Source organism: Pezoporus flaviventris, unplaced genomic scaffold (assembly GCF_033815535.1).
Source record: "Pezoporus flaviventris isolate CSIRO_AGI_PZ_B2104156 unplaced genomic scaffold, CSIRO_AGI_Pfla_v1 ptg000007l, whole genome shotgun sequence".
In the NCBI taxonomy this organism is placed as follows: Eukaryota; Metazoa; Chordata; class Aves; order Psittaciformes; family Psittacidae; genus Pezoporus; species Pezoporus flaviventris.
In genome coordinates, this window is record NW_026892555.1 from 2,316,456 (window position 1) to 2,341,792 (window position 25,337).

General features: G+C 41.7%; 1 protein-coding gene across 5 annotated transcripts in view; it reads left to right on the top strand.

Annotated features, from left to right (window-relative positions):
* TSNARE1 (t-SNARE domain containing 1) overlaps positions 1-25,337 on the top strand; it is a 491,630-nt gene that overhangs the window by 409,955 nt on the left and 56,338 nt on the right. For 3 of the 5 annotated variants that reach the window (XM_061447620.1, XM_061447626.1, XM_061447621.1), the window contains one exon: positions 14,906-15,021. The exons of 1 other annotated variant lie outside the window; for it this stretch is intronic. In XM_061447620.1, coding sequence (XP_061303604.1) covers positions 14,906-15,001 — 96 coding nt within the window. In that variant the 3' untranslated portion in view covers positions 15,002-15,021. Of the gene's footprint in view, positions 1-14,905; positions 15,023-25,337 lie in introns of those variants that run through there. One more of the 5 variants, XM_061447622.1, reaches the window with a different exon arrangement.

The following is a 25,337-nucleotide window of genomic DNA, read 5'->3' on the forward strand; positions in this document are numbered from 1 at the left end:
TCTTAGAATATACAGGCAGACTCGGACTGATTACCAAATAAGAGGATTATAATGAAGAAAGGAGCTCTAATGGCTTAAAGGAGCTAGCATTAAAAAGTTAAACTCAGTATATTAATATGTTAAGTACAGAGACTTTGACAAGCAGAAAGGGGGAAATATATACACACCCACATGGATATCTATATGGTTTTTTGCCCATGTAGAGCTCAACTATTTAAGCTCTTGTCACAGCTGCCAGGAGAAAAGGAATGGAGGGCTAAAACCTTTGATCAGCAGCATGTATAAAAAGGCTGGCAAGCTTGACAAGTTCAGAGGTTCCCTTCGCTTCAGCAGAGCCTTCAAATATATCTGGTTTCTTCAGCGTCCGCCTCAGAAGATTCCACAAGCGGAACCTCTCTGGAGACATCTTTGAATTGTTCTCCAAATAGCACCAGTGCAAAACCTCCATGGGTTTCAGTTGAGGTGGAAGTGCTCTACTTTAGAAACTTTCTAAGAGCTTCAAACCAGTCGTTCAGTTCAGGTTTTAGGAGTTTGGGAGGATTTGTAGGTGAGTTTAGGAGGATTTGTGGATAAGCCTTATCCTGGAAACTGATTTATATCCTCACCTTCTCGGCAGCTTCGAGAACTACCCGGTGTATCTTTAAGAAAGCCGTATCATAACAAACTGAACTACATAAAAGCTTTATGAACTTAGCTTAATTGCCAGTTTAGGTTAGGTATAGTTCAATTACATGTTGTCTTTTGGCTAAATGCCCCTGGTTTTACCACCTCTCTGCTGTCTTTTTCATTGGAGGAAATGTTTACAAGTGTTTGGGTTTTTTCCCTTACACATCATAAATGCATGGGATAGATGTGCTTTCTAACATGAATCTTGCAAACTGGCTGCACATTGTCATAGAATCATAGAATAGGTTGGGTTGGAAAGGACCTTAAGATCATCCAGTTCCAACCCCCTGCCATGGGCAGGGACACCTCACACTAAACCATGTCACCCAAGGCTCTGCCCAACCTGGCCTTGAACACCGCCAGGGATGCAGCATTCACCACTTCCCTGGGCAACCCATTCCAGTGCCTTAGCACCCTCACAGTAAAGAACTTCTTCCTTATATCCAGTCTAAACCTCTCCTGTTTAAGTTTGAACCCGTTACCCCTTGTCCTGTCACTACAGTCCCTTATGAGTAGTTCCTCTGCAGCATCCCTATAGGCCCCCTTCAGATACTGGAAGGCTGCTATGACACTGTGACAAACATCAAACATATACATACAAAGATAGTTTGGCTTTAATAGATTTTATTGCTTTCTTCTCCCTTTCATCCTTGTGATGAGATAAAACTTGAGCATTAAAGCTATTTTTGTTTTTGCCCTTAAAGACTCATAATTTCATTTAATTCTTTCCTTTGCAGATCGTCCTCTCATTGCTGCTAGTAATGGATATGCTCAATAGGCTTGACTGTTGGCGCTGTGCTTTGTGACATTCACAGAGCTCTATTATGTTGTCTATCACAGTCAAATTATTACTACATACTTCACATAAACATCCCTGTCTTGGCAGTGCTGCCTAGACTGCGCCTAGAGCTGGGGGTTACGATTCTGACCGGCAGGGTCAGGCTCCAAAGCCATTTGTGAAGTAGTGCTGATAATCCATTGTTTGTAATAATGATCCCTTTTATTCCGAATCCATTACAATTTGTATATACACAAGGATTTTGGTATAGATGCAGGAAACGCTGTTTTGATGGCAGTGAATAATGCAGCAGGCTTCTGAATACTGCGTTATTGCCAGGAACTGATGAACAGTAAAATGTTTAGAGCTGTGATGATTGTCAGTTTTCATATCAGGCATTGTTCACTTTAGCTTAGCTCAGAGTAAACTACAGTTTAGGAAATGTATGTAAGAATAATGTTGCAGAGCGCTCCATATTGTGGTTTTAGGGATGAAGGAAGGGACTACATGTCATTCTTCTGATGACATACCCACAACTCTATTGTGTGACTACATAATTAAAGTGCTAGCATCCAGGAAGATGGTAAAGCATTTAATCTTAGAAATGGCTGAACTGGTTTACTTAAAACCAAAGAAAATCCCATCCACATACAAAATGGATACTTAAAAAAACCCAAGTGCTTAAGTGTTGATCTTAGCAAATAATGAGATCCATCATCAGGCATCTGTATTTTTTTTCTTCAATGAAGTAACATCTGCTTTAATGAAGTAACTTTAGGGGAAGTTCAGGTTAGATATAAGGAATAAGTTCTTTACTGTGAGGATGGTGAGGCGCTGGAACAGGCTGCCCATAAAACTGGTAAATGCTCCATCCCTGGCATTGTTCAAAGCCAGGTTGGACAGAGTCTTGGGTGCCATGGTTTAGTGTGAGGTGTCCCTGCCCATGGCAGGGGGTTGGAACTGGATGATCTTAAAATCCTTCCCAACCCAAACTGTTCCATGATTCTATTCTCCCTAATCTTGTAAAAGAGGAAATTAAGCAACAAAGAAGTTAAATGACCTATGAAAGATCACATTACAGTTTAATGAGAAAAGGAGGCAAAGGCACTATATCTATCTGTACAAGTTTCTGCATTGCTTACTATTTTGTATCTTTTTTGATGGTCTTTATATTTGAATGGTGTTCTTATGAGTCCTGAACTTTGCTCTTTGTTTGACTTTCCCTGAATCTCCATCTGCAAAACTGTGCAGAGAACCTCAGCAGAATACTGTTTCATGCAAACCTTTCCATTACTTTGGGCTTTCTTATAGAGGCAGAAGTGCGGCATCGACTTGGGCTACATTGTGCCATTTGTGCATTTAATCCAGAAAACTGAAAGCTCATAGGCCAGTGTGAAAATAAACAATCACAGAGAGTAATAATACTATTCAGACCTTGGAGAGCTTGTTTGGGTTTAAACAAACGTTGCGATCAGAAATGTTGATAGCCTAACCAATTCTTCATGGCTTCTACGGAAAATCATGCTGCCTCAGATTTAACTCTGTCCCATTTATCAAATGATATGGAGGCACTGCTATTTCTTCTTAGTTTCACTAGTATTACATTAGATGTGACTTTATTCACCTCTTCTTTGCCCAAAGAAGTGGTGAATGCTCCATCCCTGGCAGTGTTCGAGGCCAGGTTGGACAGAACCTTGGGTGGCATGGTCTAGTGTGAGGCAAGGTCCATGGCAAGGGTGTTGGAACTGGATGATCTTCAGGTCCTTTCCAACCCAACCCTTTCTGTGATTCTATTATTCTTGTGACAGGCACTAGTAAGTAATAAAAAGGAAATATCCTTTGTCCTTTAATGTTGCTGATTTGGCAGTTAAAGATTCAGCTTGTCTCTATGAGATATATGTTAAGTATGTGAAGACCCATATAGCTCTATATGGGGTTAAGAAGCTGTAAAATAGCTTTCAGTCTGCCCGTGTATCTATGCTGTCTTAGGCAAAGTGTGGAGGTGTGCATTCCTTGAGCTCCTAACACACAATTTGTTACTTTTCACAAGTAAGATTTTCATGCCTGGTCTCAGTTTAATTTACCCACTGCTACTTAGCACTTTGTTCCAGAGTAGTCTGCAAAGGAGCAGCGGTGACATGGTGGATGCCTGTAAACTGGTGAAAAATAGCATGCTTGGGAGGAAAAATCAGGAGCTTTAATAGTATTCTTGGTTACAAAACATGGTCATCCTCTTGGGGTTTCTTTTTTAAGGAACATTTTGTTAATCTTGTTATTGGAACATGTGCTTTTTTTCTCTACACTGTTTTGACTTCAGTACCAGAAAAACCCTATTTACCATGTTTAGAGATCCATTTAATGTTCAGTGCATTAGAAGTCAGCTCTGCTTTACAGCACTGTGATGTAACACACGATAGTTTATGCCTGTGAATCACTGCTTGACTTGCTAATGATGGTAGTGTTTTAGGAGTAGTAGAGATACTACTGCAATAGGACTGATGTTAATGATGGTCTGGAGAAGAGAAGGCTGCATAAAGACCTCACAGCAGCCTTCCAGTATCTGAAGGGGGCCTATAAGGATGCAGGGGGGGACCTCTTCATTAGGGACTGTAGTGATAGGGCAAGGGGTAGTGGGTTCAAACTCAAACAGAAGAAGTTTAGATTGGATATAAGGAAGGAGTTCTTTACTGTGAGGGTGGTGAGGCACTGGAGTGGGTTGCCCAGGGAAGTTGTGAATGCTCCATCCCTGGGAGTGTTCAAGGCCAGGATGGACAGAGGCTTGGTTGGCATGGTTTAGTGTGAGGTGTCCCTGCCCATGGCAGGGGGTTGGAACTAGATGATCAAGGTCCTTTCCAACCCTAACTATTCTATGATTCTATGGTCTAGAGATACTGGTGAGCAAAGTTCATAAGTAATGCCCTATATTAAATCAATGATCACAGTAAAGATCAGGCAGACTTTGAAATTAAGATCTTAGGGTCCTTTCTAACCCTAACTATTCTATGATTTTAGGAGTAACACAAGTCTTTTCTGCTTTTGGGGTTGATTTTTTTCCAATCGTATCAATTGCTTAATGAAAACACAGCACAAAATACTGCCCGTTATGGTTCTGTGACATTTTCACTTGAAGATTCATCAGCTCCTAACACTTGACTTTCTGGAATGTTGATGGGACACTACTTCCTGGAACCCCTTCCAAAACTTGGTTTTACTTACAATTCATAAGGTTGGGAAAAGCTTCTTCATGGATCAGGAATGTGCCGACTGTTGTTTATATGTACAGATGCTTTCTGGTGATAGAATCAGACCAGCCTGTACCTTCCGTTTGTTCCCTGGTGCTTGTAGACTTACCCTGAGGGCAATTTGTCTTAATTGCTGCTGAGGGTTGAAGGCAAGTCTTAGTTCAAGAACACTGTGCTTTGAATACAGAAAATCCTTTCTTTCAGTCTCAATGTGAACAATATTACATTATTTTTTTACAAGGCCAGAAGTGCCTTTGTTTTCTTCATCTGACACTTGCACGTGTTTGAGGATGGTCTGAAGATCCTTCATGGCTGATGCTCCACCTGTTTACCAAGCATTTTATTTTTAATAGCCTTTTTTAACTACAAAAGTTGCATATAGCTATCCATGTGGTGCTAAGTAGGAAGTATTAACTCCTTTGGATCAGAATCTCATAAGGGTACACTGAAGTAGTTCCATTAACACTAATGGAATTGAGCCAGACTATATACTGTCTTTGGCTGTGGTCCTTAGAAGCTTGTGCAAAGTTTGATCTAGTCATTGTTGGCAAAACGAGACAATTTAGGGAACCCAAGTATTTTTCCTCAGCTGGTTCTACAGTTAAGGCTTTCTGCATTGGCTCCTAGAACTCCCTCACAGAAAAACTGATCACGTAAGACTAGATAAGGGAGTTGGGTTGAAAGGTGTTTGAACTGGACTCAGAGGGTTGAGATCAGCAGGAGGGTGACTCAAAGCCTGTGATTGCCAATCCAGCCAAGCAGTCCTATTCATAAGATAATATAACCTAACTAATAAACAGGTCTCAGCAAGAAGCCTTTCTCTGAGCACAGCGCTGCCTTAATGTGGTTGAATCATTCTCCCTCTGCTCCCTTGCAACTGTGTTTCTGGGTTTGAATTGTTGGGGGAGTTAAGTCTCTGTGTGGGGCTGTTACACGTCTCAAGGTGGTTTCTGCAGAAGCATAAGGGCATTTGCTTTTCTACCTTGGGCAAATTCTGTTTTGAGAACATGTAGGCTCTGTGGTGTTTTGGGTACACACAATAGTCATTACCTGCTTTAGGCTGCTGCCTAGCTTTGCTATGTAGAATTTAAACAGCTGCCAGAGGTAGGTGGCTTCATTCCAGCGCTGGGGAAAGAAAATAATCCTCTTTATAGTGAATTTGTAAATCACGTCGGAGGTCTGCTGCCTTGAAAGACATGATAGAAATGTAAGCCATTATCATGTGTTATTACAAATGATGTCTCAGCCATTAAAAACCCAAGTATATTAAAGGAGTATTAGGATTGCTAATTCAAGCATTCAGAAATTAGAAAATGCAGCAATTAAATCCATGCGTACAGGCTTAACGTCAGCCCCTGTCAGCTTCTAGGCAAACCAGCACGGAAAACATTGTGCTTCTATCCTCATCCTGTTGCAGATGGTGAAAATCAGCTTGGATTTTGAACTAGTCATAGAATGGTTTGGGTTTGAAAGGAGTTTAAAGTCATAGTTCCAACCCCCTGCCGTGGGCAGGGACACCTCACACTAGATCATGTCACCCAAGACTCTGTCCAACCTGGTCTTGAGTGTACATGAACCAGGGGTTGAGACAAGTCATCTCTTTCCCAAGCTGAACCAAATCTCCTAGAAACACTAAAATGAGCACCCTCACTGATGGGACAAACACCTTTCTCCCTCTCCCTCCTCGCATTCTCCATCTTTCTCACTAGAGAAAGGGTTTGCATTACCTTTTTCAGCATGGAATACTTTCAACTTTTCAATAGTTTTATTCTTCAATATAGCTGTAGTATTTTCATTTAGATTAAATAACTTGAGGTCAACTGCAGGCATAGAAAATGTCTTCAGCAAGGATGCTGGAGAAGGACTCTTCATCAGGGATTGTAGTGATAGGACAAGGGGTGATGGATTCAAACTTAAACAGGAGAAGTTAAGGTTGGATATAAGGAAGAAGTTCTTTACTGTGAGGGTGCTGAGGCACTGGAACAGGTTGCCCAGAGAAGTGGTGAATGCTCCATCCCTGGTGGTGTTCGAGGCCAGGTTAGATGGAGTCTTGGGCAACATGGTCCAGTTTGAGGCATCCCTGGCTGTGGCAGGGGATTGGAACTAGGTGATCCTAAGGTCCTTTCCAACACAAACCATTCTATGATTCTATGTAATCCTGAATGGTTATCAGTTTCTAAATAGCTATGCAACAGAAAATAGTCTTACAATAGTGTGTTCTGAGGAATCATACCGATTGGTAGCAGTTGGCTTCAGCTGGGGTGCATGCAAAGAAGATAAATGAATAAGAAAGGAATGAGGAAACGATTTATGGGGAATGGGATGGCTGCATAGAATTAGTTGGATGTGGCAAATACATAGAGCATCATAAGGGAAAGTTTGAAATCAGTCCAAATGATGGGGAAGCAAAGGCACACAAACAATGTGATAAGCAAAGTACTATTTCCTTGGTGGTGAGGGATGGCCCTTTTCTGTTGCTCTTATATCTTGTGGGTTTTACTCAGATGCAGCTTGTCTGCTTCGTTCTCATTTAAAAACACTAAAAGTGCTTAATGATATTACTGGCCTTTTCTAGCGCGTCTGCAGAAGCAGTGATATTTGATGGCAAATTCATTGTTACTCTATAAGGAAGCTTTACCATAAAGGTCATCAAATTTGGTCAGTGCGTTTTAATTTGTACGCACGTTAAAGGTCATATTCCTCACTTCCACTGCAATAACAAAGTGTGTTTATGCTCTCATCAGAGAGAATTGTGTATGACTGAAGCGCCTTATCAATGTAAATGGAATATAAACCAAAACTCATAATGATGAAAACGCTGGTGCAAGTGTAAGGTGATTTTTTCCCTGCTGTATGCTTAATACACAATACTTGGAGGTAAACACACAACTACAAGGTCTGATTTCCTGCGGCGTTATTCCAGTATTTCCTTTTGTCCCCCATGAGAACTCCACAGCCTTCAGCAGAGCTTCTGCTGGTGTATATTGGAATGACAGTAGTGTGAGATTCATAATGCCATCTTTGCATGGACATGTCCAACCGTAATTAGGGACCTGGGTTCTCAATCCAGCAGACCTCAAATTAGCTTTCAAAATGCATATTAAGGGCACAGACAAATGCCTTCATGCAATTCCAAGTGACCTCTGAGGGCAGGCTGAGCAAAATTGCATGAACCTCTTTAATGTCACAAAACTCTCTCTACAGAGATTTGCATATAAAATGTACCATTTTGTGTCAAACAGATTTGTTAATCTTACAATGAAGGAAACAGTACTTGAAAATTAATCATGGTGGGTTTTCATATCCCTGCAGAGGCCCTTAAAAGGACCTGACCTGATAACTGGAGGCTGTTATTGTGTGGTTTCTAAATTCAATCATTTTGGTGTTTCATTTGCTGGATGGGTTTGCAGGAAATAGATCTCCATAGAAGATAAATCTTCAATGGTTTCTTTGCTCAAGGAACGGAATTGTACTACCAGAAGTTCCTGTAACACTGGCTCTGTTGGAAAATGCTTCATGATTTGTTCATCATTTAAAGCTGTGTTTAAAATACCTGTAAGCATTCACGTAGGTAAAAATGGGTCATCTTAATGAGTCTTTGGGTCCTGACGACAGGTTAGCTTTCTGCCTTTTTTAACCTAAGAAACAGTGACTGAAAAATGGACCTCCTCCCCTCGGAAGCAGGTTCTTGCCCATACAACCTAACTGAAAAGCCCAGGGTATGTCAAATGCTTATATTATTTGTTATTGCAAGATGAAGGAGCAAAGACACATGGTCTTGGGTTAACCATCTCAGGTGATGCTCTTTCTCTGCTATCATCATCCTTATCCCAGTCCAAAGGATAAGAACGGAGACAGGGGGAGTAAGAAGGTGGGGTATTGATGACACTAAGTTAGCTAATGATCCCAGGCTTCCCAATGCTTTTGTCCAGCAGGAGACCTAGAAAATGCCAAAACCATGGAGTTGCAGGCTATGTCTCTACTCTGAAGCAGCGTTGTATGCTATGACATTCCCAGAATAGAGCAGCTGTTCTAGTACAAATCCCTGCCTGAATTAAAATGCCTGTTTCTAGGACTTTCTGTCTCCTTAATAGACTCACTTATGAAATCTTAACCTCCTGCCTTGCAGTTTGCAGTGTAACTAATCCATCAGGGGTAGGAAAGCACAATGCTGCTTTTCATTACAAAAATCAAATGCTTAACATTGTTTTTTCCTATGCTATATAAATACAGGAAAAATAATTTCCTCAAGCCCCTGCTATTATTATTTATGCTTTGCCCCAACTAGCTTTCAAATCCACAGCAAGGAAACGTGTCTTTCCTCCGTGTAAATGTATTTGCTTAGGAGATTCCAAGATGAAACTTGCTTTTCTGGGCCTGGGGCTTTAATGGGTTTTAATAGTTTGTAATTACTTAACTATCTGTTGTGACATAATGAAAATGTCTTGCAATATTTCACATGTCACCCCCAAGAAATAAACATCTTCTAGGCTGTAAAATAAAACTCACACTTATTTTTAGGAAACAAAGAGGGAAAGCTTTCTTCCAGGCTCAATCACGTCCAGTTTGCCTGTCAATATAAACCGCATCTCAGCTGTGTCCTTAAGTAGCCTTGCTCATTCCTTCCCTGCTTTTCACTCCTATTTCACATGTGTGTTTAAAGAGCCTCTGTCAGGATTAAGATATATCTGTACCTCTAACGTTTTACTAAAAACCCTGAGAGCCTAGCAAAAAATAACTGCAAAAAGCCATTATGTCTTACTACAGGATTAGGGGTTTTTGTCCCAAGCTGCATTCTTTTCATCTTGGGAAAACACATACAATGAAAATAGATTAGCTCCAATTTAATCAACAAATTCTAGGTGTTATGGGAAATGGGCTTACAACAGGTTGGGAAATAGCTATCAAACCAGAGCAGTGCAACAACATCCTGAGCTTCAGAATAAGCTCATATAATTAAAAGGAAATCAGATAGCACTGCTTATAATTATTTCTCATACATTTTCTAGCAGAAGATAATGCTTCCTGGTAGCTTTCAACTTGCCCAAAATTCAGCCTGAAATTTTAGTTGTTCCATTGATTTCTATATCTCAATTTTGATACTCATTTGAAGGGGTAGCTGAAGGGAGGAAATGTTTTCCAAAGTGGAGATTTGGGAAATGTGTTTCCCCGGAAGGAACATGTTTTTAAGGAAGTTTTGTTAAATTCCTGTGCTTCCTATATGTGGACAGAGCTTTGCAACTTAGTAGGAAAAAAAAAAACCTGGAAAAAGCAGTTTGTGACCTTTAGAAGTGTTTGGCAAAACCTTCAAGTGTCGGAAAATAAAACCCCTTATATCCTCTTTTTTTCATTGATACTACTTTGAGGTTGGAGACAAGACCCTCAAAATTCAGTTTGTACCAAGAGTATGCATCAAATGTTGATACCTCTCTTGTGCCAATAGTCAAAGAATCATGGAATCACAGAATGGTTTGGGTTGAAAAGGACCTGAGGATCATCCAGTTCCAAATCCCTCCCATGGGCAGCAACACCTCACACTAGACCATGTCAACCAAGGCTCTGTCCAGCCTGGCCTTGAAAACTGCCAGGGATGGAGCATTTACCACTTCCTTGGGCAACCCATTCCAGTGCCTCACCACCCTTACAGTAAAGAACTTCTTTATATCTAACCTGAACTTCCCCTGTTTCAGTTTGAACCCATCGCCCCTTGTCCTATCGCTACACATCCTAATGAAGAGTCCATAGTCCTAAGTATGTCTTTTTTTTGGTAAGCATCTAAGTATGCTACAAGTGGTCTTCACATGGTCTAGAGTGAGGTGGCCCTGCCCATGGCAGTGAGGTTGGAACTGGATGATCTTAAGGTCCTTTCCAACCCAAACCAGTCTGTGTTTCTATGATTCAAGTGGGAGATGCTGAGCAAAATTATTTTACTCCTGCAAAGAACAATGGGTGTAGGTTGGAGGAACCGAGAGGAGGTCACAGTGCCTCAGAGCTTCCTGTGCTGGAGACCAGGAAAGTCAAGGAGAACAGGGAGTAACATTAATGCACAGTGTAAAAGGAAGATCTTCAGCAGTTGAAGGGAGAAGGAGCTGGAAAAAGACGACTGAAAGTGTCTGTGGATTAGTCAGAAGTGTGGGAAATGGTAAAACCACAAAGCTCCCGGAAGAATTATGTCATAAAATAAATGATTCATTTTATAGCTGGTTTGGTTTTTTGTTGTGTTTGGGGTTTTTTTTGATCCTTACATTTCTTGTGGCTGTGGCTCTGCTGTTCTGAGACTAGTAATTTTGTGTCTGAAACCTAGTAATACCTGTTTTAGGGCAGTAAGGAACTTGCCCTAGTGAGAAATGATCCCGTTACAGGTTTACCATTTCCATGTAGGTGTAGATTAACCTGGATTCAAGTGATGGCACCATGAATCACATTGGTGAATTGGAGTTCTCTTGAGATCAGCTATACTTCTGCTGTTGTCATGTGTCTCTCGTTCTGTGGTTTAGAACAGACATAAACCCATTTCTGCATTTCTATTAAAGATGGAAAGTATTAATTGTATAATTCTGTTGTCATGGAACTCCCATGGGGAAAAACTAGAACTTTTATAGTAAGTGAAAGGTTTGCATGGTGTCATGTGAATGTGGACTCCCACATTCATGGTGTATGTAGCATAATAATAACTCATTTATTGAATAAGGCAGAGATTCTGCTTGAGAGGGAGGGGAACGAAATACTGCCTATATGTGCATACACATGGAACACAAACTCTAGTATTTCCTAGCTGTTGAGTGATCATGTTTCTGATTTGATGTGCTCCCGCTGTTTGTCGGTGCCTTTGTATTACTAAAGATGTAGGGGCATGTTTATTTTGTCTCCCCACTTCCCTCAAGATTGACAGTGATGGCATTAAGACACCATTTATGATCTCAGTTTGGCAATCGGATTCTGTTAGCCTAAACAAGGGATAATAGCCAGAGTTTGTTTTATGTAATGTTATTTTGTATACTGTTTGTTGGTGTATATTTATGTAATAACCACAGTCTGCAGATCCTATCTGATGAACAGAACGATCTGTCCAACATCCTCTGTGCTAACATCTTTCTCCTTTGATAAGGGAAGGGAATGGGTTATAAGGGCCTCTTTGCACCAAGTTGTATGTAAAGGGATGCTTGCATAGCTCTTCCTGATGCAGCATGTGCATTGGTACCTTGAGGAGAACTGCTGCCTTTTGCTCATATATCAGTATTTTTCCACCTAAGTGACAAAAAGAAGCTGAGGTATACAGCCACTCTTCCTCAGTGTGTGTAGGAAAGCTTGTGGGATCAGGCAGGGCTCTACTGCTGTTTTTACTGTTCCTCCAGCATGTACAGATTTATGGGTGGAGACTAAAAGGACTCAAAGAACTGAACACTTTCCTTATTGAAATATAAAGTAAAGAAAGAACTAGGACTTAATGGGAGACTATTGCAACAGACTATATGGCTGTGCAGGACAGTAGTAGTAAATCCACTAAGAGATGTTGGAAACGGAGCAGGAATCATTATCCTGACTTACCAGCCAGGGCAAGGTCATAAAACGTGAACCAGATACCAGAATGCAAGCTTGTCTGCATCTCGCCTACCCTCGTATTAGTCTGCTTATGGTTGAGTTTTATGCTAGCTTAATGTTGGTTAAAAACAAGAAAAAAAGGGCAGGGGAAGAGACTACATAAAGTGCAAAAAAGAGTGAATAGGGCTTTGCAGTGCTAGAAGGAGCAAAACAATGGAGTCTCTCTGCAAAGGGACTGATGAAGAAGCCATGTGGAATGGTAACTGCAGCCTTTGAAACTCTCACTAGGAAGAACTGAGAATGCTGCTGGAAGCTAAATGACCCATTAGCATCCTCTGCTGATCAGACAAAGGCTCTGGCATTTTAGAGGTGGACAAGGCCATCTAGGTGCAGTTGGGAACACAGGTTTCCTGGTTTGACCTGGAATTAATCAAGGTTAAAATCAAAGAGGATGCTGTAGCAGGTCTGTCATCTCATGCGCTCAGCTTTCAGAATGCACTGTAGTTACCCCGCTAGACATGAAAGCTACAAGTGCAGAGCCACTATGAAGAAACGTCACTTTGGAGGTGAAATAATCTGTTAAACAGACATAGCTCTTGGACACTTGTATTGTCCCCAGGAGACACAGCAGACTGATTGAAAAGTGTGGGCGCATGGGTGCCCCCAAGGAGGGCTTTGGGGAGGTGGAGAACAGTGTCCCTCTGTACACTCCTTTCTATCACACTTGACAAAAAGATCCTTCTTAACACATGCACATGGAATGATTTATTTAAAGCACCCATTTTTTTCCAAAGCAAATGAAAACATTTTTGTGCGAGTTTTGTGTGCAGTTCTGGTGTCCTCAACATAAAAAGGACATGGAACTGTTGGAACAAGTCCAGAGGATTCCACGAGGATGATCAGGGACTGGAGCACCTACTGTATGGAGACAGGCTGAGAAAGTTGGGTCTGTTCAGCCTGGAGAAGAGAAGGCTGCGTGGAGACCTCAGAGCAGCTTCCAGTGTCTGAAAGGGGCTACAAGGATGCTGGAGAGGGACTCTTCATTAGGGACTGTAGTGATAGGACAAGGGGTAACCGGTTAAAACTTAAAGAGGGGAAGTTTAGATTGGATATAAGGAAGAAGTTCTTTACTGTGAGGGTGCTGAGGCACTGGAATGGGTTGCCCAGGGAAGCTGTGAATGCTCCATCCCTGTTTGTGTTCAAGGCCAGGTTGGACAGAGCCTTGGGTGACGTGGTTTAGTGTGAGGTGTCCCTGCCCATGGCAGGGGGATTGGAACTGGATGATCTTAAGGTCCTTTCCAAACCAAACCATTCTGTGATTCTATGATTCTGTGAATTTAAAAGTAAACAGAGAGCCAAGATGAATCACTGCTTATCTGCTATGGAGGCAGGACAACACAGCATTTTAATTTGTTTAAAAATAATAATCTGGAAATCCACATTTTGATAAAAATACACCACTTTGGTTGGTGGTTGTGCATCACAGTTCCCTGCTGGAAACACTTCTCCAGCTCTACACGGATGGGCCTTGGAAGGGTTATGAGGGAACGAAGCACTGGACTTAGGAGCACCAACGGAGATGAGTCTCCTGTCACTTACAGTGTATGAGGCCAGAACATCTGTAGAACATAAAACATAGGCCAAAATATCTGTGGAACAAAACAGCTGGGGAACTATGTCTCTATGGGAAATGCAGTGTGGTGCAGAGTGATGTAAACTGGTTAACCAAAGATCTGAAGCAGACTGGGAGACCTGATTACAGCAGTTGGAGGAAGAGAGGAAGGAAAAGTACGTAACAACAGTTACATACTTTTCTCCTGTGAGAGTACTGCTTCAGTTTTAAGCAAGGCAAATAACTCTGGACACGAGCAATTGGTTTATCATGTCAAGATGGTGTTATCAAGTCTGCTGGCTGCAGGACTAGTTGATCTGGTCTCAAGAAGAAATCCTGAGTTAACTGTTTCTTTGAAGTTACTTTTCATGTGTGTGCTGGATAAGAGGATTATTGGCACTGTGGGATCATGGGAAAACCCTTCTTCTAATCCACCCAAAAAGGAGGAAGAGAAATTGAACTATCTGCACAAGATTTTAAATGGGAACAAACAACATAGTGTTTATGGAGGTCACTGGGAAGGCTGATGAGTTTAAGTAGAAACAAACATCAAAATTAAAACCCTGTGGATTCTCTTTTACCATATCTTAATTTGAAGGAAATCAGGGTGGTCAGTGCTGGAGATACATTTGCCTTCACTGTAAACAGCCTGCCTTATCGCTTGGCTAGATTTTGTTGCATAGCAGGGTGAAGAGAGACCTCTTTATCTCACAGGAGACAGTCTTCTCCTGGCAGCCAGAAAGCAGATTTAACACCCCCAGACTGAGCCCAGACTGAATAGTCAAGTCCATCCCTCCAAGCAGAGTCTGGAAATCTAGTGTGACACAAAGATTTAAGCAAGAAGAAAGTAGTACAGGGAGGGTGATTGTATTTAAGGGGGATTTTCATGAAAAGGAAGACTGGATTGTCCAGAAGGATGAGTCAGTCCAGAAAATAGACAAAATCTCCATGTTGTATTGATTTCTTTCAACTAGTCCTACCAATGGAAAAATAGCAACATTTCCTCATAGGTTTACTCACCATCTTCCCATTAAAAGACCGTGTATTTTGTCTTTCTTCTCTTAGCTACGAGCCAGGAAGATGAAGTGCTGCCTTCTCTCTGTTGCGTTGGCTGTTCTGCTGTTCATCGTCATAATCATCGCAGTCTCAGTCAAGGGTTGATCTGGCTACTGTTTCCACAGGTAAAAGCCTTTACCTAAGTCTTTTATCACACTGTAAGATGGTTAGGAGCTAGTTTAAGAAGCTGATCATGGTAAGAAAAATTGATCTTAAGTTGCAGATTCAGGTCTGGCCTATGAAAATAATTTCTTTTAAAGGGTATTTTGGCTTAGAAATAACATCCTTAGTGAGTCCTTAAAAGTAAGCCAAAGTGATATTGATATTCAAACAAAGCATCTTATTACCCTTTTTACTGTTGTTTGTGCTATGTTTGATTTTATATGGGTCTCATAGCAATGCTAATTAATGAATCAGAAATTGATATGAATTAGAGATGCAGAAGGCATGTTAAAGACCCCAGACTGAAGCAGGGCTGGGGACAATCCAACGGATATGTTGAGATGTTCCAAAGTGCACCTACCTTCTGAGATGTTCTAGAGATACCCTGGAGCCAAGCTCTCCTAAGGAGCAGGAAGACAAAACAACTGAAGATTGCAGTATAGGCAAAAATAATAATAGGTTTCTAATGATCTTTACTCTGGATCCAACCCTTAAAGGAGTATTGGTCTGTAGTAGGGAGACTGGGCTGCAACCAAGGCAGGTGATACATCAAAGCAACTTCATCCCTGTAGTTTAAGCTATAGTATGTTTTCTTCTCCCTTTTCTTCCCCCTCATTACCCTAGGAGAATGACTCAAGTTATTTCTGATCATCTCAGTCTGATAGAAAGCACTTCTGGGTGTCTCTTTCTTTAGAAGGTGGCCAGGCCTTATTTGAAGAGAGATTATCAGATTTATAAATTTCTACCACCTGATGGGTTGTGGCATTAAAGGTCTATGTGCCTGCTGCTATGGCAGGGTTTCCAACAGGTGAAGCTAGAGCCCAAGAGTATCAATGGGACTTGGCTTGCAGACCCCCGGTAGGAGCCCTGAGGCAGAAAACAGTCATGGATGGGGACAATTTTTAGTTTAGAGACCTCTCAAGTCCCACAGAGACTTTCATAAAGCATGTGTGAAATCACTCCTGTACTTGGTAGATACTGCATTATCCTGAGGCTCACTGGGACCTTTTACAGCAGTTTAAGCAGAGATTTCTTAGCCTGCACTATCCTCTGAAACTACCCTAGAAAAAGCACAAAGGATTGATAGAGTTTATCTGTTGTTTTGTTTTACAAGATTTCAGTGCTACTTGACCATGCCATCCTTCCCCTTGAGGATGGAGTCATTGCCCATTAGAATGTACTGTGTGTCTTCTTTGTGCTCTCAACTGAAACTAGCAGGGGTTGCTTCTAAACAATCGCAGAAAGATGACTCTTCACATAAGATGTACTTAATCTTTGGGGCTCCTTCTAGCATGATGTATGGGATACCAAAATCTGGGTACAAGAAGAAACTGTACAAATCCATGGAAGAAAAAGGAAATCTATTGAAGGATGTCACATACCATCTCACTGGGTTTGGATGAGCCCTATATTATTGCTAGGAGAAATGGCTGTAAATGTATTCTTGCACTTGCATGCTTACTTAGGTGTTTTGCAAGCACTAAAGTTAATAGGATATCAGTGAGACGGACCTTTAGATTGGTTGAATATGGATGTTCTTACTGCATATATATATATTATACATACATTTTTGTCCTTCTTTTACATGAGACACTGCTTATGAGTGCAGATAGCTATCTGTCCTGATGATTTAAATCTAGAGCAACTACAGTGGTTCTAATTGCATTACTCTGGTTTTATTCTGCATTAGTCTGGTTTGAAATGTGATTCATCGTGATAATCTATGCTACAATGCAATTTCTTCTATATATAGTTAAATATTCCTATCTACTAAAAATCACAAATCTTATCAACAGCTGACTAAATCTAGACACATTTTAATATAAATCGCTTAAGTGGAGAAAGAACTGAAATGTTCTTACAGTAAAACTCCATTGGAAAACTGAAGTTAATCTTCTGCTAAGAGATCCTGGTCTTGAAGGAAGTGAACCTAGAGATGCTAATGAAAGCCCTAGGAAAAATATAATGCTCTACTCTTCATCATCAGTTGTGAAACTAATTATGAAGCTTCTAAAACTCTTCAGCAGTACAACTGCAGGAAGAACCTGTGTTGAGTTATACTGGAACAAGTATGCTTTCTGGTGATTACAAACTATTCTTAATCTAGGTTGACAGCAAATGGCATACAGCAAATTTCACGTTTATATTTTGGAGGTTTCTGAAACAGAATTTCCATGTTCATAGTGAACATATTTTTCTATTCTGAACTGCAATGCAAATGGATTTTAAAATACCAGGGGATTTAAAGTTTCAACTACCTCAACAAACTGTATCATATAAAACTGCCTTACATACTTCAGGGAGATAGAGAACAGCTGGGCTTCAGTGTATAACAGCTCTACATGACCATTCAGAGAAAATAAAGGGAAGAAAGCAAGCTAGGGAACTAGTTACAAAATACTCTGATTGGCACACTGAATAAAAACCCAAGTTTAGTAATGACTTGGCAGAATTTCCATTTAACGTGTCATCAGAGAATTTGTTCTGTGCTGGATCAAGAAGGAACCAAAAGAAACAACACCAGCCACCCAATTCAAGTTGTTTGAGTTGCATGATACTCAAGGTAGGCTTCCTTAGCTTTCATAAGTGCAGCCACGATGAGAAATCTGAAGTTCACTATTCAGTTAGTTAGAGAAATTATTCTATTCTATATTATTAGAACTATTCTATGAAATTATTCTGTTAGTATTTATGATAATAGAATGATAGAATCACAGAATGGTTTGGGTTGGAAAGGACCTTAAGATCATCCAGTTCCAACACCCTGCCATGGGCAGGGACATCTCACACTAGACCATGTCACCCAGGGCTCTGTCCGACCTGGCTTTGAACACTGCCAGGAGTGGAGCATTCACCACTTCTTTGGGCACCCTGTGCCAGCGCCTCAGCACCCTCTGTCCTGGGTTCAGCAGTAGCAGTCATTTTTTCTCCTTCTTAGTAGCTGGTGCAGTGCTGTGGTTTTGACTTTCAGCCTGGGACCAGCACTGATAACACCGATGTTTTTAGTTGCTGTTCAGTCATGCTTACTCTGACCAGGGACTTTCTGAGCCTCATGCTCTGCCAGGGAGGAGGGGAAGCCGGGAGGAAGCAGAGACAGGACACCTGACCCAAACTGACCAAAGAGGTATTCCATACCACAGCACGTCATGCCCAGGATGTAGAACTGGGGGCAGTTACCCGGAAGGGGTGGTTCAGTGCTCGGTTGGGCTGGGTATCAGGCAGCAGGTGGTGAGCAGTTGTATTCTCTTCCCATGTTATTTCCCTTATCATTATTCTTATTGGTGGTAGCAGCAGTGGTTTGTGTTATACCTTAGTTACTGGACTGTTCTCATTTCAACCCGTGGGAGTTATATTCTTTCGATTCTCCTCCCCATCCCTCCGGGAGCAAGGGGAGGAGGAAGGGGGGGGGGGGGAGTGAGAATGTGACTACATGGTTCTGAGTGACAGGCTGGGCTTAAACCATGGCACCCTCACAGTAAAGAACTTCTTCCTTATCTCCAACCTGAACTTCCTCTGTTTCAGTTTGAACCCATCACCCCATGTCCTATCACTACAGTCCCTAATGGAGAGTCCCTCTCCAGCATCCTTGTAGCCCCCTTCAGACACTGGAAGCTTCTCTGAGGTCTCCATGCAGCTTCTCTTCTTCAGGCTGAACAGCCCCAGGTTTCTCCCCAGCACTGAAGATCCTTATGATCAGTAACACTGTTAAGATTGTTCTGATCAGTCTTCTTCCTTTTTATTTTGTTCCTGTTTCTACTTTTGCAATAGTGATACTGAATCAATGGTTCTTTTTAAAAGGACAAAAAAAACCCTGTGTTTTTTTCCCCCCTCCCCCACAAATCAGACATAATTTTGACAGTCAAACCCATTCCTTGTATAGGAAAGATCACTTTATGAATCCTGACAAACAAAAAGGGCTTTCTCCTGTGAGTTTCTCAAGCAGCGGTTTAGCATCATTGGCTGCTGGCTCGGTGCATGCAGAGGGACCAGCTGTTCAGGAGAGCTCTGAGCCCTGACTTTTTCCTGTTGAGGCCCCTGCCATAAGTATGTCACTGCTCCCTTGGGGCACTTTTGTCTGGCAGAGGGAGAGAAGAACATCTACAGAGAAACTCCTGGGGACTTATGTCTGTACGTTTGTTTGCTGACACCTTAGGAAAATAGCCCAGGAACTTTTGGGTCACATTGCTCATATTTTAGCAACACTGCAGCTGCTCTTTTTTTCTGTTAGAGTACATCAGTAACCATTTAAAAGGACAGTGTTGCTGTAGCAGTCTGAAAGAAATCTGTCCTTTAACAATGTCTTTTTATGGTGTCAGGATTTCTTATCCTAGATAAACCTTCTGTGTCCTCCTCCTTTTGACTCATTTGTATGAGAGCACAATTACACAAGGTAAGTGACGGTCAAGACTGTTGGCTTCCTAAGCCTTAAGCATTCTTTGTAGGAAAAAAAAGATGACACTTTGAGAAAGATGCTACATGTATTTGACAGTTAGAAAGTATGCTTTACCATGACAGTTTGATCAACTCAATCCAGCTAGCCAAAGAAAGAGAGAATGAAAGATGACTTGGCTATTCTGCTCCCTTTCCTTGTGGAATTCATTGCAGCAGGTGCCTTCCCCATTAAGCAAGACACACTTCAGTCTGACAAAGGTTACTGGACTACTGAGGGTTTTGTTTAGAGTCCTTAAACCCTGTCGACTCCTGTTCTTTCCAGCCTTGGATTCTGTCAGTGAATAACCAGGTGAGAGCCCAGAAGAGTAAAACTGTGTTTCCCTTCATGGTAACTGATGCAATGGCTGACAACAATGCTCAGTTATGGAAGAGCAGAACAAGAGGAAATTGTATAAGTTATCATTCAGCAGAATATTCTCCTAGCCTTCATCAGCTTGAAACTGAAAGGTTTCCTGATCCAGGAAGTAATTATTTGATCTTTTAACAACCATTGATGCATTCCTTTCTTGTTAATTTGACCAGTTGCATTTTGCACCATCATAAGCTTTTAAAATGTAAAATATCCTGAGAAAGGATTACAATTACTCTGATTATAATCAACACGTAATCTTTAAAGTACAGCTAAAAATCCATCTAGGGCAGCATCTCTAAAGCAGGGCTGCAGTCCATATGAAAAAAGCAGTAATCAGGCTCCAGGTATCTGTTTCCTGAATATGCAGCTGTCTTGTTTTGAATTTAAAATTGAATTGATTAGTATAAAAAACTAGAAAATCTTGTTTCTATTTGGATTATTTTTCCCTTCTTTGCAATCACTTTTCCTTGCCTAATTCATTTATGGGTTTATTATACAGTTAAATGTCTCCTGTAACCTGACCTATGAGGATGAGGTTCAGACACCTGGTTTTATATAGTCTGTCCTTTTTTGTTTATTTTCCCCTTACTTTCAGACCTTTTTAGTACCTTATGCACTACAGTGTCCCTGCATGCTGTACCTCAGGTTCCTTGCAATGCACTAGGAATCATAAAACCTGCACTTGTCACTATATGTGCTTGGAGGAGCAGAGGAACGCTCCTTCGTGTGATCTGGTCTAGGGATGTAAAAAACATCTTCATCTCAGGGTTTTAAATCTCAGAGGTTCAAAACCTGGACAACAGAATCAAACAGGATTTTGCTAGATCAGCTTCAGATGTCATTAATGCTGCACCTTTCCCCCATAGCAGCAGACAGCCAGGTGGGGCATAAAGTACCACGTGGAACCAAAGGGAAGGTCTTCCAAGGCATGCCACATCAGTAACCCACCGACAAATGCAATCAAAGCACGTCTCTGTCATGGTCTTGAGGGCAGTAGGTAGCAGAGAAGAAAAGATTGACAAGTTACTTTGTGGTACTTGGCATTTGCTGTTCTATTTTTCCTTCCCAACAGGAAACAATTCTGGGCACCCTCTTCTGACCCATGCAATAGACATTCTGACGTTTGCCCGGTGCATCTCTCGCCTGGCAATGTCAGGTTGTAAGAGCACAGCAGTTCCTACTCAGTGTTGAACAGAGCAATAATTCAACCAAACGAACGTTGTAAATAAGAGCAAAACATAGATAGGTTTGTTTCATGGCATTGCTTCTTATAAATTGATATCATAGGGCTTTACTTAGTGTCTCTTTTTGCCATGCATCTGTATGTGGCTTAATAACTATGTGAGTAGCTCACTTTTCAAGCTTGTTCCAGTCTCTCAAGGCCCATAAGGGTCATAATGTTTTTGACAGCTGTCATTGAAATTCTAAAGTAATTCACCTCTCTGCCCTGGCTGTGGCATTGCTGCCATTTTTGTTCTGCAGCACAATCAGGAATCAATAACTCTGCAATTTCTTTTTTCCCTGATTCTTATTCTTTTGAAAAGGTACCTACATTTATAGTCAGGTGTCAGTTCTTGTCATTTTCGTTCCTGTCTTTTAGCCTGTAATTAATGGCTTGGATTCTGGCATCCTCACTCAGTTTTTGCTCTGGCAAGAAGACTGAGGTACATCCTGATTCTGCAGTAACTTTCGTGCTTCAAATTTAAGCGAGTCAAAAATGAGATCCGGATTTTCACTGTTTAGTATATAATTTGGCCCAATTTCTTCAGTTAAGCTAACTCTTGAAGACTTTCCTGGTTCCAATGGCCATGTCCTCACTTCTCTGAGTTAACTGATTTCCCTGACATTAAAAGCTGTGATACATATGTGTAGGAGAGAGAAACAAATACCAGTAGAAAGAGAAATTTTAAGAGACAAGAGTCTGCTTTATGCAGATCCTCTTTCAAAATAACAGGGCAAGAAAGGCAGAAGTGCCAGGAAATAGGCAGATTGAAGTCTAAGAAGCTCTCTGAGTTTCACCGTTCACAAACACCTATTCCAAACCTCCAAACAGGTGAATGTTTTGATGGGACATCATATGATCAGGTTACGTTAAGTGAATTCATTTCAGGTTGACCTTGATCGTTGCTCATCTGCATGCTCTTTGGTCTTTATAAGCATCACATGATGCCAGGTCATTAATTCTACTGTGAGAGAGCTAAGGGAGGATGTATTATGTTGCTTTTACCATAGCCTGAGAGGCCACATGTAGACAGTTCCTGCAGCTCAATTAACAAGTAGTAACTTGAATTCATTGATTTGAATCCAAAGTCAGTAGGACTCTCAAGCAGTCAGCAGCTTTCTTCATTCCATCTCAGGTTTCTATACTGTTTCTTTGCAGTGGGTAGGAAAATGGAGTACTCCCACTGCGTTATGACCCTTCTGATGGATGGAAAGTCTTTGATCAGAGCTTTACAAAGCAATCTGCAAACATCAATTATTTATGCTTTGTAATGCCTTTCACCTTTACCTGTGATGACACACCTCTAAGGACCTGACAGAGGAGGCTGATCTTCAGCACTTGCAATTTGAATTGCTAGAAACAACACAAAAGGGACCATACTGATTCAGACCAATAGTCTCTCTGGCCTCATATACTGTCCTATGCATGGCTGCTGAATTGTGGACAGCACCAGTCATTCCTTTAGCTGCCTAAATATTGCTTTAGGTGCCTAAAATTCAGGTTCCAATTTGGAAAGGATTGTCATAAGCGTATATGTCTTCGAATGAGTCAGTGGCAAGTGTCCTCTTTCCTATGGATAGTCACATTTCCTCAGGAGCAGTGATGTCTAGTGGAGGGAGCAGTTGATGTTCGCAGTACGATTAATGGCTCAGGAGGGTTCTCTGAGGCATAAATTAGTAGCCCCCCAGGAAAAGCAAGGGTAAGGCTCTTTTATAAGAGAGACACTTCATAAACTGCTGTCACATCGTTCCACCACCACTAACTGACATCTTCAGTTGGCAATGTTTGAATAGCCTGACTCACAGAACTCCCAAAATACAGAGAGATTTTGGTGTTGTGAGAGGCACAAGAGCAGCAAGAGGGAGTCCAGCACTCCTGCTGGAGCCCTTTGGCTCTGTGGTGAGTGCACTTTCAATGAAGTCAGTTTGGGAAGTGCGTGGTTCTTTTTGATAAGGTTAAAACAGCTTATTCTTCTCTAGAGAGCAATTCCTCTTGACCTGGGGATGATGGGTAAGGTTGCTGCCACTGACTGCAGAGTCCCTCAGTGGCCTGTTCTGTGTGGCATATATTGTCTCAACAAAAGCAACAGTCACCATTTCAGTCTCAGATGGTTCTGTGATACTTTAAAGCTTCTATATGTGAACGAGAAGGTTTGAAAAAGAGCTCTCTGATGCTGGCAAGTAGTAAATAGGTCTTTGCCTACTCGAAGTAGTGTTACTGTTCTTTGTCTTTTCTCTGTAACTTTAAAATCCAGTCTTAACAAAGTTGTTTTTCTATTGGAACAACAAAGCCACTGGAATCATCCCGATGTTCTGTCTCTGAAGTCAGTACCAAAGACAGAATCTATATGTTGCTTTTCCCCTTCTGTGGACATGCACACAGTAATATTATATAGGAGCTAAGAGGGCATCAGGTTTTGATACACTCAGGTACTTTGCCTTTCTAAGACAGGGAGTCTGTGCCGGGTCTGGCTGAAATGGAGTTAATTTCTCCTCATAGTGCTGTGTGTTGTACTGAGAGCTAGAAAGATGTTGATGACACACCAGTGGTTTGGCTACTACTGAGCAATGCTGGCACAGCTCTGAGGCTGCCACTCTTACATTCATCACCACCACCAGTACGATGGAGAGTGGGCAAGATAGTGAGGATGGACATAGCCAGGATACTGGACCCAAGCTGACCAAAGGAATATTCTGTACTATATGATGTCTGGTCAGCAATAAAAGCTAAGAGAAAGGAGGGGGATATTCATTATTGCAATGTTTGTCTTCCACAGCAACCACTATGCATACGGATGCCCTGCTTCCCAGGAAGTGGCTTGATATTGCCTGCTGATGGGAAGTACAGAATAAATCACAGAATCATAGAATAGTTTGGGTTGGAAAGGACCTTAAGATCATCCAGTTCCAACCTCCTGCCATGGGGTTAAAACCATGTCACCCAAGACTCCGTCCCTGATAGCTTCCGAAGAGGACACACATTGTCTGTCCAGCCTGGCCTTAAACACTGCCAGGGGTGGATCTTTCGTTCTCCTTTGCTTCCATGCACAGCCTTTGCTTTTGCTTTATTAAACCCAGAAGTTTTATTCCATCTTATTTCACGCCACCCCATCCTGCTGATGGAGGAAGTAATAGAGCGGCTTGGAATGCACCTGGGGTCCAACCCACCACACGGTCTCATACATTTTCTTAGGAACAGAGCAGCACATCAGTGCAGTTGCTAAATGGCAGGATGTGACTCTCATTGGTATACAAGCTGCTTGAAAGTGTTACACGACTATTAGCCTTAGTGGAGGTGGCAAAGCAAAGTAATTTTGGATCAGTGTTCTCTGGAAGAAAACCTCAAAACCAGCACAGAAGGTTTATTCTGGTGTTAAAGAAGAATTATTTTGTCAGGTTAGCTAGAGAGACTAGCGTCCCAGCAGGAAAGACTCTTAGAAGAGCAATACATCTGTGATTATCTCTTCATGAAGAAAGATGTGTTTACAGGGACAGTGTGTTTGCTGTTAGTTGTGCCTCTCAGAGGGGTCATCAACAGTGATGTAGACGTTAAGATTGTTCTGTCTCTTCAGTACCAAACCCTTGATATCTATCATGGGGAACTGCAGCCTAAACAGCTTAATGTTCAACAGGTGGGTTAGGTTTTCAGTGCTGGAAGAAAATCAGAATTATCAGGGGCAGGAACACCTCCTGTATGAAGACAGACTGAAAAAGTTGAGGCTGTTCAGCCTGGAGAAGAGAAGCTGCGTGGAGACCTCAGAGCAGCTTCCAGTGTGTGAAGGGGGCTACAAGGATGCTGGAGAGGGACTCTTCATCAGGGACTGTAGTAATAGGACAAGGGGTAATGGGTTCAAACTGAACCCAAACTGAAGTTCAGGTTGGAGATAAGGAAGAAGTTTTTTACTGTTAGGATGCTGAGGCACTGGAACAGGTTTTCCCAAAGAAGTGGTGAATGCTCCATCCCTGGCAGTGTTCAAGGCCAGGTTGGACAGAGCCTTGGATGACAGGATCTGGTGTGATGCATCCCTGCCCATGGCAGAGGATTGGAACTAGATGGTCTTAAGGTCGTTTCCAACCCAAACCATTCTATGATTCTATGATTCTATTAAAGATACTCACAGAATCACAGAATCCCAAGGGTTGGAAGGGACCTCAAAAGATCATCTAGTCCAACCCCCCTGCAAGAGCAGGGTAACCTAGAGTACATCACACAGGAACTTGTTCAGGCGGGCCTTAATATCTCCAATGTAGGAG